The following is an 18,019-nucleotide window of genomic DNA, read 5'->3' as shown; positions in this document are numbered from 1 at the left end:
GTCTTATCTTTTTCCTTGATCAGCCTCTGGAATTCTCCAATTCATTATATAAATGTATTATGCTATGCATCCACCATTATAGTATCATACAATATAATTTCACTATCATAAAAATGTTCTGTGCTTCACCTGTTCATTCCTCCCTTCCCCTGAAACCTGGCCAATTACTGCTCTTTTTACTCTCTATAGGTCTGACTCAGAATGTCGTACAGTTGGATTCATACAGTATGTGCCCTTTTCAGACTGACTTATTTCACTTAGTAATATGTATTTAATCTTCCCACGTGTCTTTTAATAGCTTCATAACTCATTTATTTCTATCACTGAGTAATAGTTCATTGTATGGACTTACCATAGTTTGTTTATCCATTCTCTTACTGAAGCACATATTGACTGCTTCCAATTTTAACAAGTATTAGAAAAGGTTCTTTAAGCATTTGTATACAAGTTTTCGTTGGATGTGGTTTCCAACTTATTTGGGTTTACTTAGGATCACAATTTCTAGATTCTATAGTAATCTTATATTTAGCTTTGTAAGAAATTATCAAACTGTCTTTCAAAGTTCCTATACCATTTTGCACTCCCACCAGCAATAAATGAGGGTTCTTGTTCCTCACATCCTTGTTTGTATTTTGGATTTCAGCCATTCTTATAATAGATTTAGGTTAGTATCTCATTGTTTAATTTGCAATTCCTAAATTATGTATGATTTTGAGCATTTTGATATCTTAATTTGCCATCTATGTATCTTCTTTGATAAAGTATCTGTTCAGATATTTTGTCTATTTTTAATTGTGTTGTTTGTTTTTCTACTGTTAATTTTTACGTTCTGCACACAAGTCCTTCGTAAGCTATGTCTTTTGCAATTTTTTTCAGTCTGTGACTTGTCTTTTTCTTCTCTTAACAAAAGCTTTTGCAGAGCAGACATTTTTAATTTTAATGAATCAAAATTTGAAAATAATGAATTAATATGTGATCTGTTGTACCTTTTCTATACATTCTTGATCAGTTTGAAATTCAATTTCCTGACTTATTTTTTTTTAATTTATTTATTATTATTATACTTTAAGTTGTAGGGTACATGTGCATAACGTGCAGGTTTGTTACATATGTATACTTGACTTATTTTTATGTTGTGCTTCTCAGCTGTTTCTTCTTCTCATAGTGTCCAAGTCTATGTTTGCTTAGTCAGAGTTTTCTAGACCACACATCAAGATTATAACAACTTTTTCTATTTATTTTATATTTTGAAACTAACCCATGCAAAATGGTTTCTTATATAAAAATTGAGATTACAATCTGACATCATTTTTTTTAAATACCTAGGTTTTTTTTATTTATTAAGTAATCAATCTTTCTTCAGATACCCCAGATGTTATCTTTGTCATAAACCAAATTCCTCTAAGGATTTGCATCTCCAAACTCTGTCCCATTGAACTTTCTTCTCATAGGTTAATTACAGAACTTTTTTAAAAAAGATAGTATTTATATAACTAATTTAAATATCTTGTAGAGATATTCTCTGCTCAGTGTTTTTTTAATATAATTTTTCTATGAAAAGTTTACAAACATATTTTCTTTTTTGAAGTATTTCAAAGGTATTTTTATTTTCATGATCTCAAATTGTTATATCAAGTTATGTGTGCTGTATTGCTGATTTTAACATAAAATGTTCTAATATTTCCCATTATGCCTTTGAAAGTTTTTCTTTCTTTTTCTTTATTTTCTCTAAGATTGTTGTAAACCTGAAAATTTGATAAAATATGTATTATACAACCTTAAGAATATATCAATTATATGTCTAGTTAGATATAAAAACTGGTATGGAATAACAATGAAATGATTTTACCTTGCATTATTATTATTATTTTAAAATAGATATAAAGGTAAATGTGACAATTAGCTTGTAATCACTCTATATGTGATATTTTGCCTGTTACATATGCATTTAAAACACTCAAAATAATCAATGTTCTAAATATGTAATTGGAGTTTAATTGATTAAGGCACTAAAATTTGCAGAGTCTGCAAAATATCTCAAGCACTGATCCTAGGAGCAGTGTAGGGAGGGTCAGAATGTTGTAGCTTCCAGCTGCATGACTCTTTAACCTTAATTTCTAATCTTGTGACTAATGTTAGTCCTACAGAGGCAATCTAGTCCCCAGGCAAGAAGGAGACCTGCTTTGAGAAAGGACTGTTATCATCTTACTTTTAAACTATAAACTATAAAGAAGTTTCTCCCAAAGTTAGCTCAGCCTACGTCCAGGAATAAACAAGAACAACTTGGGGGTTAGAAGAAAGATGGAGGCAGTTATGTTAGATGTCTTTCACTGACTCAGGCATAATTCTGCAAAAACAGTTTCACTTTCCTCAATGAGTGGGGCAAGGGACCAAAATGGAGAGTCTGAAATGTCCCCTCTTCCCACACCTTATTGTAGTCAGGGACTAAATATCAACTTTGAGAGTTTCTGAGCCTCAAAGAACATCCGTTACAGCCAAGTGGCATCACAAGCAGAAAACAACAAATGAAACATCCTAACCTGTGGACATTTGCAGGGGCAGGTGGTGATAGTTTAAAACATCTTGCTGGTAAAATCCAAGAAAATAGAGAGATGCAATGTGTTAAGCACAGTACTTCCATAATAAGAGATTGCGAAGAATAAGAGAGGTCAAATTAAACATAGAATGTGTGAGAATTTTCCAGAATTTAAGAAAGACAAGAATCATCCAATTCAAGAAGCAGTATGAAAGAGCCAGAAAAAGACAAATGCATCCATACATGGATTCATTATAGTTAAAATGGAGTAAATTTTAAGAACTGCCTGAAAGTATGTTTAGAGTAAATGAAATAATAGAATGAAGAGGAGCAATTATTATATTGGTGGTAGTAATTTTTTTTTATTTTAAAAGAAATGAAAACCATACAGCAACAATGGATACCATTTTCCATATTTTTTTTTTCTTTTTTTTTTGGAGACAGAGTCTCACTCTGTCACCCAGGCTGGAGTGCCATGGCGAGATCTCGGCTCACTGCAACTTCTGCCTCCTGAGTTCAAGCGATTCTCCTGCCTCAGCCTCCTGAGTAGCTGGGATTAAAGGCCTGTGCCACCAAGCCTGGCTAATTTTTGTATTTTTTAGTAGAGATGGGTTTCACCATGTTGGTCATGCTGGTCTTGAACTCCTGACCTCTTGATCCGCCTGCCTCGGCCTCCCAAAGTGCTGGGATTACAGGCATGAGCCACTGCCTCTGGCCAATATTCCTTAAAGGAAATAATTTCATGAATTTCCATTCAAACAAAGTGCAAAGTAAAGGTGTTTTCAAGGAAAAGGGAAAACAAAAGAATTTACTCTCAGTAAGATGTGTGTGTGTGGGGGTGTGTGTGTGGGTGTGTCTATATGTGTGTGTGATATAATAATTCAAATGAAAATTTTGTCTCAGTCCATGTCTCACCCTTTGGTTGCTGTCTGCCTTCCCAGAGCAATTCACAGTGAATAGCTTAGAGAGGCCAGTCTTGGCTGCACTGGGTGGGAATGTTGAGCTCAGTTGCCAGCTGTCTCCACCACAAAGCGCAGAACACATGGAGATACGCTGGTTCCGGAGTCACTACACACGACCTGTTTACCTGTATAAGGAGGGTAAAGACCTGTATGGAGAAACTATCTCCAAGTATGTGGAGCGGACAAAGCTCCTGAAAGAAGCCATTGGAGAAGGTAAAGTGACCCTCAGGATCCTTAATGTCAGTGCTGATGATGACGGGCAGTACCACTGCTTCTTCAAAGATGGAGATGTCTATGAAGAGGCCATTGCAGAAGTGAAGGTCACAGGTAAGGATGGATCCCTGTGAGTTTTCTATGCATCCAAGATTCTCAACCTGTATGAGGCTGAGTATTAGGAAAATTCTCACTATTTCTATTTTTCTCTTATATGGTCTGGTTAACAAGGTCAAATTCATGAGTTTAGTGTTTGAATTAGAAGGAGTGGAGGATCAAGAATGAGAATTATGCCTGTGCAGACATCAAAACTATCAGTAAATACTGTCTGCTTTTTTACGTCTACATATATTGTTAGATTGCTAAAAAATTAACAGAATCCTTTTAAAATTCGTTATAATCCTTCTAGCTATTTCTGGCAACACTTTAGTAAAACCCGACTTTTGAAAGTACCTGAATCTTTACAATAGACTCCTTAATGGTAATTCTTATTCTGATTTCTCCCTGAATCAATTCACTGATTACCTAGTTACAGATTCACTTTTCTAAATGTGTTTCAAAAAGGCTTCACCCACTATCTTCAAAGTTCTACAATATATATACTATATAGATGTTATTTGCAAATACAAAGCATTTAAGCAAATCACCTCACACTTGAAGTATTCTGAATGACAGAGAAATGGAGAGGAGATGGAGGACTTGAAGCAAACCAAGGGCTTCACAAATGTAAGGACACATGTGGAGGGATACAGGGCAGTCACATTTAACATCTTTACTGGATATTATGTGACACTCAATTCTATAGTCTACAGTTGAGCTATCCAATATGATATATATTAGCCACATGTGGCCATTTACATTCATATGAAAATTAAATAAAATTAAGCATTCAGTTTTTCAGTCTCAATGGCCACATTTCAGGTGTTTAGTCATCTCATGTGGCAAGCAGCTACTGTATTAGAGGGCACACATATTTCCATCATTGCAGAAAATTTTATTAGACAGAGCTACTCTAGAGTCACAGTTTAAATCTCTGTTCATTCTTTCTTTGCCCACATATTAGGCAAGACTTATGTCCCAGGTAAATCCTGAAAATTTCTTTTTTCTTATCTATTTTCTCTAAAGCCTTATCTATTTTCTCTAAAGTGGTATGTATCATATTTTGAAAACACTAATGTATTACGTATTTTTAAGTAAAACATATTGCATGTAAAAATATCTATTGTATGTAAAATACGTGAAAGTTAAAGTTTTAATTAAAGTTGCAAATATGCATTTATAATGTTGTTTATTATTTGTAATTTGTTATGGTGGCTCAGAAGTGGCTAATGGTGAAGATAAAAGAAAAAACATTAAGCCATAAATCCTATGAGGACTGAGATCTTGATTTTTTTGTATATCATAATCCAAGGATCTAGTCGAGTTGTGTGAATTTAGTTAATAGCCCACATTTTGAGTGAAAGAATAAATGAAAAAACAGGCATTTTCTCACCTCACTTACTTTGGACTATGTTGTTAATAGGTTTATCACAACACTTCAGTATGGCTTATCCCTGTTCCTTTTTGAATGGCTTGTCATGACAATCAGCCCCATAGAGTTTAGCTATCAATATCTAAGGACACACGGATGAAAGGGGGCAGGAAGTCTTTTCCCCTATGTTCTCTGTTTTCTTCTCTTCCCCTAAATATATATAGTTTCTCCCTTTTTGTTTTCCAACCAGCTACAAGTTTAGAAATACAAATTCTTATTCATCCTCCGAATACCAAAGGTCTTTTAGTGGAGTGTAATTCAGAAGGTTGGTTCCCACAGCCTCAAATGGAATGGAGAGACAGCAGAGGAAAGATCATTCCACCTTCATCAAAATCCCATTCACAGGATGGAAACAAATTGTTCAACATGAAGATGAGCCTTCTCCTTAGAGATAGCTCCCATGGCAACATCACTTGCTACCTTCGAAATCCTGTAACTGGTCAAGAGGAAAGGACAAGCATTGTCTTATCAGGTGCGATCTGAGTGTTTGTTCTTCAAATGATGGCCATTGCCATAAAATGTGTAAGTTAAAGAGGAAAAAATCATATGCATACTTTCTTCCCTTGGTTTCCAAGACATTACTTTCTCTTGGTTTTATTAATTGTCTTCTTGCTTGTTTTCTTTCTTATTCTTTTTGTTATAGTCTTTTTCTTTTCACTCTGTCTTCTTGCTATTCAGGTTCCCAGGACATAGTTTTTGTTTTGTTTTTTAACTTCTATTTTAAGTTTAGGGGTACATGTTGAGGTTTGTTATATAGGTACACTTATGCCATGGAGGTTTGTCATACAGATTATTTTGTCACCCAAGTATTAAGCCTAGTGCCCATTAATTATTTTTCTTGTTCTCTCGCTCTTCCGACCCTCCACTCTCCAACAGGCCCCAGTGTGTGTTGTTCCCCTCTACGTGTCCCTGTGTTCTTATCATTTAGCTCCCACTCATAAGTGAGAACAAGTAATATTTGGTTTTCTGTTTCCAAGATTTAGTTTTTTGAGCCTTTCCTCTGATGTGAGTTCATTCTGTCTCAAGACTTTGAATACCATCAATGTGACTGTGGCTCCTCCAATAGTATCTCCTGCCCAGACCTCTCTCCAAACCCTGTTTTCATCTTCGAACTCAACATCTCAACATAGAAGTCTAATAAATATCCTGAACCAAACACATCATAAAATTAACTCCTGATTACCTGCCAATTTGCTTAATTAATGTCTTTCCAGTCACACTTTTTGTTTTTTTGAGACAGAGTCTCGCTCTGTCACCCAGGCTGGAGTGCAATGGCACGATCTCGGCTCACTGCAACCTCAACTTCCTGGGTTCAAGCGATTCTCCTGCCTCAGCATCCTGACTAGCTGGGATTACAGGTGTGTGCCACCACGCCTGGCTCATTTTTGTATTTTTATTAGAGATGGGGTTTCACCATTTTGATCAGGCTGGTCTCCAACTCCTGACCTCGTGATCAGCCCCCCTCAGCCTCCCAAAGTGCAGGGATTACAGGTATGAGCCACCATGCCTGACCAGACCAATCACACCTTATATTTTCAGTTTCTCAGAACAAAATTATTGAATTCATCCTTGACACTAATTTTTCTCTCATATTCTGCATCACATCTAATAAGAAATATTGTTAGCTCTACCTTTAAAATATACCCAGCATATCATCACTTCTCACCAACTTACTACTGCTATCCAAGTCTGAGACACCATCACCCATGGTCTGAACTTTGGTAATAGCATCCTAAATGTCCTCTTATTTCTACTCTTGTCTACTATGGTACATCCTCATCATATAAATAGGAACCCTCTGTTCAAGACCCTGCAATTTCTCCCCTTCGTTTTTCACAGTAAAATGCCCTTCAATGTCCTGCATTATCTCTGCACCCATTACCTATCTGACCTCATATCCTAACACCCTCCTTTGTCCATTCTACTCTAGTCACATAGACCTCCTTTCTGTTCCCAAACCTGCCAGACATGCTCCTGCCTTGGAGGCTTAGCTCTAGTTGGTCCCTCTTCCTAGAATGCTTTAACTTCCCTTCTGTCCTTCCAGTCTCTGCTCAACTCAACTTCCCTAATAAAGAGTAATTTGACAAACCAGCTTGAAAAAAAATGCCACCTGCCCCCAAATTACTTGATTCTTTCTCTCCTTACCTTACTTAATTTTTCTTTTTTCCATATTATTTTCACCATTTAGCCCAGCATACAACTAATTTATTATGTTTATTGTCACTTATCTGTCTCCCTCTAAAACCTGAAAATAGAAATCTTTGTTGGTTTTATACACTGATACACTCCAAGTGCTTCAAATATTGCACAGCACATAGCAGGAATGCAATAAATAATTGATACTTAAATGACTGAAATACAGTGTCTTGTAAACTGTCAAGTAAATATGAATGTGCTAGTGTTTGTGTATGTCTATGAAATTAATGTGAGAGCCATATGCTGAGAGGGATATTATCACTTACAGGAATGACTCCCCTAACAATTTTAGCAATTTACTACATTCAAACATTTTTGCATTTATTTTCTCATTTGATTTTCCAGAAAAAAAGCTTCATATTATGGTTGTGTCAGAAACAGCAATACAAACAGTTACAGGGGATAAAGGAGGACTAAACTACATACCTTCCTTCCCCCCAGTTCATAGCAGGATATATATGAATAAAACAAAGAAAGGAAAAGTAAGGGCCAGGGGAGGTCCTGCTGATTTATTTACAACTTTAGTGAAAAATGTTTTTTAAAAGTATATGCACTTAAAAAATGATGATTTAAAATAATTATAATGAGCACAAACTTTGAACATGAGTTACAGTCCTGGGAATAGAGACATCTCAGGGAGATTTTATCTCTATTCGCTAAATGTCAGAAAGCACGGAAGAGGCCAGGCGCCATGACTCGTGCCTGTAATCCCAGCACTTTGAAAGGTCTAGCGGGTAGAATACCTTGAGCTCAGGAGTTTGAAACCAGCCTAGGCAATGTAGCAAGACTTTGTCTCTACGAGAAATTAAAAAGTAAAAAAATTAGTTGGGCATGATTGCATGTGCCTGTAGTCTCAGATACTCAGGAGGCTGATGTGAGAGGATCATTTGAGCCAGGGAGGTTGAGGATGCAATGAGCAGTGATTGCAACACTGCGATCCAGCTTTGGCGATATAGTGAGATTCTGTCACAAACAAACAAAAAACATGGACAGCAGCCTTCACTCACCTTTGCTCCATCTTCAAACTAACTCACATTCAGCTCTGCCCTACTCCAGATCCTATCCCATTTTTCACGTGTTCAATTATAATTCCCAAATTGGACTTTGTTTATATTCAAAGGTGATAGGTATTAAATAGAAACATGCTTTGGATGAGTCATCATTTCTAGTTTGGTGGGTTTAATCATCATTTCTAGTTTGGTGGTAAGATTTGTGACTCCCTATTTCAGATAAACTATTTTCATGGGATTCTGTCTGGATACTGATTCTGGTTGCAATCTTGGCTGTTCTGCTATTCTTCATTATGATGCCCAGTGTTGAGCTACAGCAAAGAGAGCAACGTAAGTTGGCTTAAAGGATGAGAGATGCTAATGGGGGTGGGGAAGCTAAAGCTGCATGACCCATAATTCTCAGGTCTGTCTGTCTCAGGAAGTTCTGAACTCTGGGGTGTATGTTATAAATATGCTCTCCACCCATTCCTTGATCCTATGTACTGTTCTCTTTTGCTGCTGGAGCTGTTGACAATGCTGTTGTCTGAAAGTGTGACATTTTTGTATCTCAACCAAGTTGAAACCCATTTTCCTTATGGTGACAGATTTTCAAATGGCCTAGGAAAGCTTTTTAGCATTTAACACGTAACAAAATTTACACACATTTCTCACTTGAATTCTTAAGGAGGCCAATGACCCTTCAGGGCATAAAATAAAGTTTTAACTGCACAGCATCAGGAAAATATACCACATAGGGAGAGTTACACTAGCTGCAACACCAGGTGGTTTACTTTTCCTGAAACAAGATGTTTTCATTCATTGTCAACTACAGTGTTGGGGGCAGGGATTGGGGGAACTTGCACGATAAGCAAGAAAATTTAAGAGACAAAAAAATAACTGTTCATGATTTGGGGTTATGCTCAATTTAAGAAGCTTCAGACTCACAGATCTCTTCTGGCAGAGCTCTGTGTTTGGAGAGTAGTCTCCTGTGGTCTCCTCCTGCTTTTCACCAGGTCCCCAGTCCTCCTCCCACCATGGGTAGTTCTGCTGTCAGTGAAGGATTTGGGTCTTGGTCCTGCTGCACGTCTCTCCACTTCTTGGATTTTCCCTTTACATTTCCAGCTGCTCTTCTGGCCTGAACTCTGTTATCTGACCCTCAGAACTGCCATTTTCCACGACTGTGGTTGGGGAAGACACCACTCCACCAGAAAGCCACCAGTCCCCAACATTCACCCCTGCTAGCTGCTGTTCTGCAAAATAAACTGTATTGTAGCTTCTATCGGCTTATTTACACTATCCAAGGTTTAAGAGATTTGTGTTTTCTAATGTTCCTACTTCAATACATCTTTTAATGCTTGTCCTTATTTAATACTGACCTGCTTCTGTGTATCTTACAGTTTGTTGAACATTCTAAGGTCACATGTGTAACAACTGACATTTCCCAGATAGCTCTTCAGAGATTAGTAGTCAGGAGCATCTCTAAATTGACCTTTGCCAAACGGAGTGTGCCCAGTTATTCAACTGTTTCTCATGGGCATAATTTGAGTTTCTGAAAATCTCTTCAACTTTATTTAAAAGGTGTTGGTGAATCAGTTGGAATAAATCATTTTTAAGGATGCAGAATTAGTTTTATAATAGCAATTATTACATCATCATTAGAGGCTAACATTTGTTGTATTTTTACTACTGAAAAACTCCACACCAACAGATACACAGAAATTAGTGCATTTAACTTCCATAATACACTTTGAATTAAATTTTATTATGCCTCCAATTTCTACATTATGAAAATAAACACACCAAAGTTAACTATTGCACCTAAAATCACACAGCTTGTAATTGTAGGAAACAAGATCGATTATAAGCCACATGGACACTTGTATTCCATATTTTAACCACTAAGTTCCAGTGTGCCTGTAACACTCCAGTGGTGGAATGGCATCACCTGTGGTAGTAAGCACCACATCATAGACTATTTTATGGACAGACTAGATAGCCAAGTGATGTTGCTGTTACATGTGCTAAAGAAGATTTTTAATATTATTTTGTTGAAAACACTTTTACTCATGAGATTCATATATCCAAAGCTCATATGATCTTTTAGGCAGTTCACAGGTCTCCAGAACTATTGGACTCCCAGCCTCTTTCAAGCCCAGGTAAAATGATAACAATCGGAGCGTAACTCTATCTAGTGCTCTAATGAAGCCCATTGATTGACGTTCTAGATGGAGAGAAAGAAGGATTTGTGTTCCTCCAGACCTGTTTAGCCTCAACCCAAACCCGTCCCATCCTAGAAACAGCCATTCTTCTTGTCTCTGTCACCCACAGCTCTCTGATCTTTAGACCTAAGCCTTATCCCAAATCTAAATGAATTCAGGGGGGTGGCATCAAAACATACCTCTTGATTTCTTGACACATTGTGCCCCAATATAAAGTGCCTCCACACCAATAACTAATAATTACAATATCTCTTCTTCTTCAGGTAGGTGCTGTGACTGGAATTCTCCCTGCCTGATAGGCATTGGGATAGTCTTCTCTTCAATGTGTGTAATCATTGGACTCACTATCACTTTGCATCACAGAAACAGAGGTACGTGGATTAAAAGGATGGGAACTTGCTGAAAGTGTCTCCTTTTCTAAATGCCCATTCTCTGGCAAGATATTTAGCCAAAGAGCAATGATACTTGTTTGAACTACTGGAACACTACGTACTTGGACCTCATGTCCTGGGATTTGGAATCCAGCCCCCTAAAGTTTGTGAGCTTAATGCTACAAACTTCTGATACTTCTGCCCCTAGGAAAAGAAAATATTTCTTTTAGTTGATAGCTTTATTTTTGTCAAATATCGGACATCACAGGATCAAATAAATTATGCTGATTTTTACCATACTTTTAGTCCAGAAGGGATAATAATTCAGTATATCGTAAACGTTTTAGGTCATAGGTATTTTTTTCAGATATCCAATGTAAATCAAAAGACACTCTTCTCAAAATTATTCACATGTTGACACACAGTTTGCTAAATTTCATGGTCTGCATCGACACCTGAAACTGATTCTTTTCCTTTTTGGTAAAATGGAAACGGTAGTTTTGAAAATGTTGTGATAGCTGAACTCAACATCGTTGACATGTGCCCTCAGCTTTATCTTTGAAGTCCCTATGGAAATGACATATGCAAGGCAATAATCAGTCAGTCATTCTTCATAAGCTGGAGCTATAGCCAAAAATCACAAGTTATAAAGTAGGGCTGGACTCTTCAGAGGATTTTTTTCAATAATTTTCTCCTGTGAAATGAAGACACAAATGACCTTAAACCAAATTAAAGTTAAAGTGTTTTTTGTATTTTACTCCAAAAATGTCCATACCTCAGTCAGTGAATAATAACTGTAGACTAAATAGCACATCCACTTTTACCAGAAGAAAAGGAGCAAAGTGATTTGATGTTAGTTAATATATATTACATGCTTATTACGTGTGCTAAGAATTTTATACAGATTAGTATATTCAATCTTTAGTGAAAGAGATGTTACAGGTGACAAATTCTGGTACAGAAGGAAGCTAAATATCTTATCCAAGATGACTTAGCTAAATAATGGCAGAGCCAGGATCCCAACTCAGGCACTTACATGCCTTCACCGTGTGTTTCAAAAATATTAGTATACTGTTTTAAGGGAAAACAGAAAGGAAAAAATATTGTAAATGCATCATGAAATTGAGAGGTAATGTATTCTAGATTCAAGTCATTGTCAATATATGTTTTAAAGATATTTTCTTCCACTCTGTGGGATACATTCTCCCACAAAGTATTTTCAAAAACAGAAAACTTTATTATTTATTTTGGTAAAATCTACATAACATAAAATGTACTGTTTTAACCATTTTTAAGTGTACAGTTTGGACGCATTGAGTACATTCACGTTGTGCACCCGTCACCACAATTCATCTGAGCTTTTTCATCTTCCCAAACTGAAATTCTGTACACATCAAACAATAATTCCCTATTTGCCCCTCTGTCAAAGCCCTGGTAACCCACATTCTACTTTTGGTCTCTATGATTTTCAGTACTCAAAGTTCCTCATGTAAGTGGAATTATAGAAATATTTGTCTTTTTATAACAGACTTGTTTCACTTAGCATAATGTCCTCAATGCTCATCCATACTATAGCACATTGAAGAATTCCATTCCTTTTTAGGCTAATATTCCATTTTATGAATATAGCATATTTTGCTTCTCCTTTCTTCCATCAATTGGCATTTGTGTTGCTTCCATATCTTAGCTATTGTGTATAATCCTACTATAAATAGGAGTGTACAAATATCTCCTCAAGCCCTTCCTTTTAATTCCTTTTGGGTATATACCCAAAGTGGAACAGATGGATCATATGGTAATCCTATTTTTATTTTTTTGAGGAACCACTATATGGTTTTCCCCAGTGACTGTACCCTTTTACATTCCTACTAAAAGTGCATGAGGGTTTTAATTTCGTTACATATTTGCCAGCACTTGCATGTATGTGTATATATATTATATTGTATAGAGATAATCTATTTATGATATATATATACACACATACATTATCCAAATAATTCCATTTGTATATATACTATACATATATACACACACACACGTACACACACACATTATATTGTATATGTACATTGTGTATATATAAACATACACTACATTGTTATTAATCCTACTCTGCAGTTGAGCACTAGAACTTACACCTTTTGTTTAATGGTATGCATGCCCATTAAGCTATCTCTCTTAATTCCCCCTCAAATCCCCTCATCCCAGCTTCTAGTATCTATCATTCTTCTTTCTATGTTTATGAGTAAGCTTTTTCAGCTCCCACGTATGAGGGAGAACATGCAATATTTGTCTTTCTCTGCCTGAGTTATTTCACTTAACATAATAACCTCCCGTTCCATATAACTTTCTGCAAATGACATGATTTTCTTCTTAATTGGCAAATACTATTCCATTGTATGTATGTACCACATTTTCTTTATCCATTCATCCACTGATGAACACTTAGGTTGATTGTATATCTTTGCTATTGTGAATTGTGATGCAATAAATATACAAGTGTAGGTATTCCTGTGATAAACTGATTTCTATGCTTTTGTATAGATACCAAGTAGCGAGGTTGATGAATTTATTTTTAGGTTTTTGAAAAATCTCCATACTGTTTTCTACAATGGTTCTACTACTTTACATTCCCACCAACAGAGTATGAGTTCTGTTTTCTCCACATCCTTATCATCAACTGTTATTTATTTTATTTTACTTTTTAATAGTAGTCATTTTAAATTGTGTAAGATGATATCTTATTGTGGTTTTTATTTGCATTTTCTTGATGATTAGTGATGTTGAGCATTACTGATGAATGACAAATAAATGGAAAGACATCTCATTCTCATGGACTAGAAGAATTAATCTTGTTAAAATGACCATACTGCCCAAAGCAATGTATGAATTCGGTGCAATTCCTATCAAAATACCATTAACGTTTTTCACAAAAATGAAAGAAATAAATCTAAAATTTGCATGAAACTAAAAAAGAGCCAGCATAGCTCAAGCAATTGTGAGCAAAACAAACAAAACTGGAGGTATCACACTGCCTGACTTGAAAATATATTACAAGAGTATAATAATCAAAACAGCATGGTATTGGAATAAAAATATGCACTGACCAATAGAACAGAATAGAAAACTCAGAAGTGAGTCTACTTATGTACAGACAACTGATTTTTGACAAAAGCACTAAGAATATACACTGGCAAAAGGACACTCTCTTAAAAACCAAATAGCAATATGCAGAAGAATGAAACTGGACCATTATCTCTTAACATGTACACAAATCAACTGAAGATGAAATTAAAGACATAAATGTAAGACCTTAAATTATAAAAATTCTGAAAGAAAACACAGGGGAAACACTTGACAACAATAGTCTAAGCAAATATTTTATGACTTTGACCTCAAAAGCACAGACAACTAAAATAGAAATAGGCAAATGGGAATATATTAAACTAAAAATCTCCCATACCACAAAATAAATAATCACCAGAAGAAAGAAAGAACCCGTTAAGTGGGAGAAAATATTTGCCAACTATTCATCCAACAAGAGACTAATCTAGGATATACAAGAAACTGAACCAACACATCAATTTTATTATTATTTCACTAAATAATTATTATTATTATTTCACTAAAATGTGGGAAAAGTCATGGCTAGACAATTCTATAAATGAAACAATTTATAAATGAAAACATGTGGTATTTGATTTTCTGTTCCTCCGTTAGTTTACTAAGGATAATGGCCTCAAGCTCAATTCATGTTCCTGCAAAGGTCATAATCTCATTCATTTTTATGGCTGCACAGTATTCCATGATGTATATGTATGACATTCTTTATCCAATCTGTCATTGATGAACATTTAGGTTAATTCCATGTTTTTCCTATTGTGAATGTGCAGAGACACGTTCCTCTGCATGTGTCTTTATGGTAGAGTGATTTATATTCCTCTGGGTATACACCCAGTAATGGGATTTCTGAGTCTAACAGTAGTTCTTTTTTTTAGCTCTTTGAGGAATCACCATACTGCTTTCCACAATGCTTGAACTAATTTACATTCCTGTCACTCCCACCAACAGTGTGTAAATGTTCCCTTTTCTCCACAACCTTGCCAGCATCTATTATTTTTTGGCTTTTTTATTATAGCCATTCTCTGGCTGGTGTGAGATGATATCTCATTGTGATTTTGACTTGCATTTCTCTAAAAACTTAGTGATATCGAGCCTTTTTTTCATATGCTTGTTAGCTACATGTATGCTTCTTTTGAGAAGTAATGTCCTTTCCCACTTTTTAATCGAGCTGTTTGTTTTTCTCTTGTAAATTTGTTTAAGTTCCTTACAGATACTGGATAGTAGACCTTTGTCAGATGCATGGCTTGCAAATATTTTCTTTCATTCTGTAAGCTGTCTTTTCACTCTGTTGATAGTTTCTTTTGCTGTGCGGGAGCTCCTAAGTTTAATTAAATCCTACTTGTCAGTTATTGCTTTTGTTGCAATTGCTTTTGGTGTCTTTGTCATGAAATCTTTGCCTTCTCCAGTGTCCAGGATGGTAGTGCCTAGGTTGTCTTCTGTGGTTTTTATAATTTTTAGTTTTACATTTAAGTCTTTAATCTATCTTAAGTTGATGTTTGTATATGATATAAAGAAGGGGTCCAGCTTCAATCTTCTGCATATGGCTAGCCAGTTATTCTAGCACCATTTATTGAATAGGATTCTTTTCCTCATTGCTTGTTTTTATCAGTTTTGTTGAAGATCGGATGATCATAGATGTGTAGCATTATTTCTGGGCTATATTTCTGTTCTATTGGTCTATGTACCTGTTTTTATAGCAGTACTATGTTGTTTTGATTACTGTAGCCTTATAGTATAGTTTGATGTCAGGTAATGTAATGCCTCCAGTTTTGTTCTTGCTACTTAGGATTACCTGTGCCAATTGGGCTTTTTTCTGTTCCATATGGATTTAAAAATATTTTTTTTCTTGCTCTGTGAAGAATAATGATGGTGTTTTGATGGAAATTGCATTGAATCTATAAATTGCATTGGGCAGTATAGCTATTTTAATGTTATTGATTCTTCCTATCCATGAGCATGGGATTTTAAAAATTTGTGTCTTCTCTGATTTCTCTGAGCAGTTTTTTTTGTTTGTTTGTTTGTTTTTTTTGTATTTCTCATTGTAGAAATCTTTCACCCCCCTGGTTAGCTGTATTTCTAAGTACTTTATTCTTTTTGTGGCAATTGTGAATGGGATTGCTTTTCTGATTTGGCTCTTGGTTTGGCTGTTGTTGGTGTAGAGGAATGCTAGTGATTCTTGTACATTGATTTCATATCCTGTAACTTTGTTGAAGTTGTTTTTCAGCTGAAAAAGCTTTTGGGCCAAGATTGTGGGGTTTTCTAGATATAGAATCATGTCATCTGCAAACTTCCTCTCTTTCTATATGGATGTGCTTTAGTTATTTCTCTTGCCTGATTGCTCTGGCTGGGACTTCCAATACCATGCTGAACAGAAATAGTGAGAGAAAGCATCCTTACTTGTGCCAGTTTTCAAAGGGAATGTTTCTAGCTTTTGCTTATTCAGTATAATGTTGGCTGTGGGTTTGTCATAGATGGCTCTTATTATTTTGAGGTATACTTCTTCAATACCTAGTTTATTGAGAGTTTTTAAAATGATGTGTTGAATTTTACTGAAAGCCTTTTCTATATCTGTTGAGATAATCATGTGGTTTTTGTCTTTAGTTCTGTTTATGTGATAAATCACATTTATTGATTTGTGTATGTTGAAACAATATTACATTCCAGGAGAAAAGCCTACTTGATCATGGTGGATAAGCTTTTTGATGTGCTGCTGTATCTGATTTGAAGTATTTTCTTGAGGATTTTTGACTCAATGTTAAGGAAGGATATTGGCCTGATCTGTTTTGTTGTTGTTGTGTCTCTGTCACATTTTAGAATCAAGATGATGCTGTCATTATAAAATGAGTTGGGGAGAGATCCCTCCTCCTCAAGTTTTGGAATTGTTTCTGTAGGAATGCTGCCAAGTCGTTTTTGTACAGATGGTAGAATTTGTTTGTGAATCCATCAGGCCCTGAGCTGTTTTGGTTGGTAGGCTATTTATTACTGATTCAATTCTGGAGTTTGTTATTGGTCTGTTCAGGGAATCAGTTTCTTTCTGGCTAAGTCTTGGGTGGGTGTATATGTCCAGAAATTTATTCATCTCTTCTAGGTTTTCTAGTTTGTAAAGGTGTTCATAGTAATTTCTGATGGTTGTTTTTATTTCTGTGGGGTCGGTAGTAACATTCCCTTAATCATTTTTAATTGTATTTATTTGGATCTTCTCTATTTTCTTTATTACTCTAGATGGTTGTGGCCTACTTTGTTACTTTTAAAAAAAACCTTCTAATTTATTGATATTTAGAATGTTTTTTGGGTTTCAATTTGCTTCAGTTCAGCTCTGATTTTTGTGATTTCTCATCTTCTGCTGGCTTTGGGATTGATTTGCTCTCGCTTCTCTAATCCTTTCAGTTGTAAAGTTAAGTCATCAATTTTATATCCTTCTAACTTTTTGATGTGGGCATTTAGTGCTACGAATTTCCCTCTGAACACTGCCTTAGCTGTGTCCCAGAGATTCTGGTATGTTATATCTCTTTTCTCATTCTTTCTGCTTGATTTCTTAATTTCATTATTTAACCAAAAGTTATTCAGGAGCATTTTATTTAATTTCTATGTAATTGCATCATTTTGAGCAATTTTCATTATCCTGACTTCTATTTCTATTGTGTTGTAGTCTGAGACTGTTTTTGGTATAATTTTTTTTTCTACATTTGTTGAGGACTGTTTTATGTCCAATTATTGGTGAGTTTTAGAGCATGTGCCATTTGGTGATGAGAAAAATATATATTCTGCTGTTTTTGAAGGGAGAATTTTGTAAAGGTCCATCAGATCCATTTGGTTCAATGTTGAGTTTAGGTCCTGAATATCCCTGTTAATTTTCTGCCTTGATGATCTAATACTTCA

At 35.5% G+C, this 18,019-nt stretch overlaps 1 protein-coding gene across 6 annotated transcripts in view; it reads left to right on the top strand.

Moving 5' to 3' along the window:
• Positions 1-18,019, top strand: part of LOC101021065 (selection and upkeep of intraepithelial T-cells protein 1) — a 90,446-nt gene that overhangs the window by 50,422 nt on the left and 22,005 nt on the right. For 4 of the 6 annotated variants that reach the window (XM_021941374.2, XM_021941380.2, XM_021941367.2 and 1 more), the window contains exons 3-7: positions 190-225; positions 3,478-3,825; positions 5,433-5,714; positions 8,668-8,778; positions 10,910-11,017. In XM_021941374.2, coding sequence (XP_021797066.1) covers positions 190-225; positions 3,478-3,825; positions 5,433-5,714; positions 8,668-8,778; positions 10,910-11,017 — 885 coding nt within the window. The remainder of the gene's footprint in view (positions 1-189; positions 226-3,477; positions 3,826-5,432; positions 5,715-8,667; positions 8,779-10,909; positions 11,018-18,019) is intronic. The other 2 variants (XM_021941372.2, XM_017955841.3) reach the window with 1 other exon arrangement.

The sequence above is a fragment of the Papio anubis genome, chromosome 1, assembly GCF_008728515.1.
Source record: "Papio anubis isolate 15944 chromosome 1, Panubis1.0, whole genome shotgun sequence".
Lineage (NCBI taxonomy): Eukaryota > Metazoa > Chordata > Mammalia > Primates > Cercopithecidae > Papio > Papio anubis.
The sequence above is the reverse complement of the archived record's forward strand: the minus strand, read 5'-3'. Positions and strand labels throughout refer to the sequence as shown.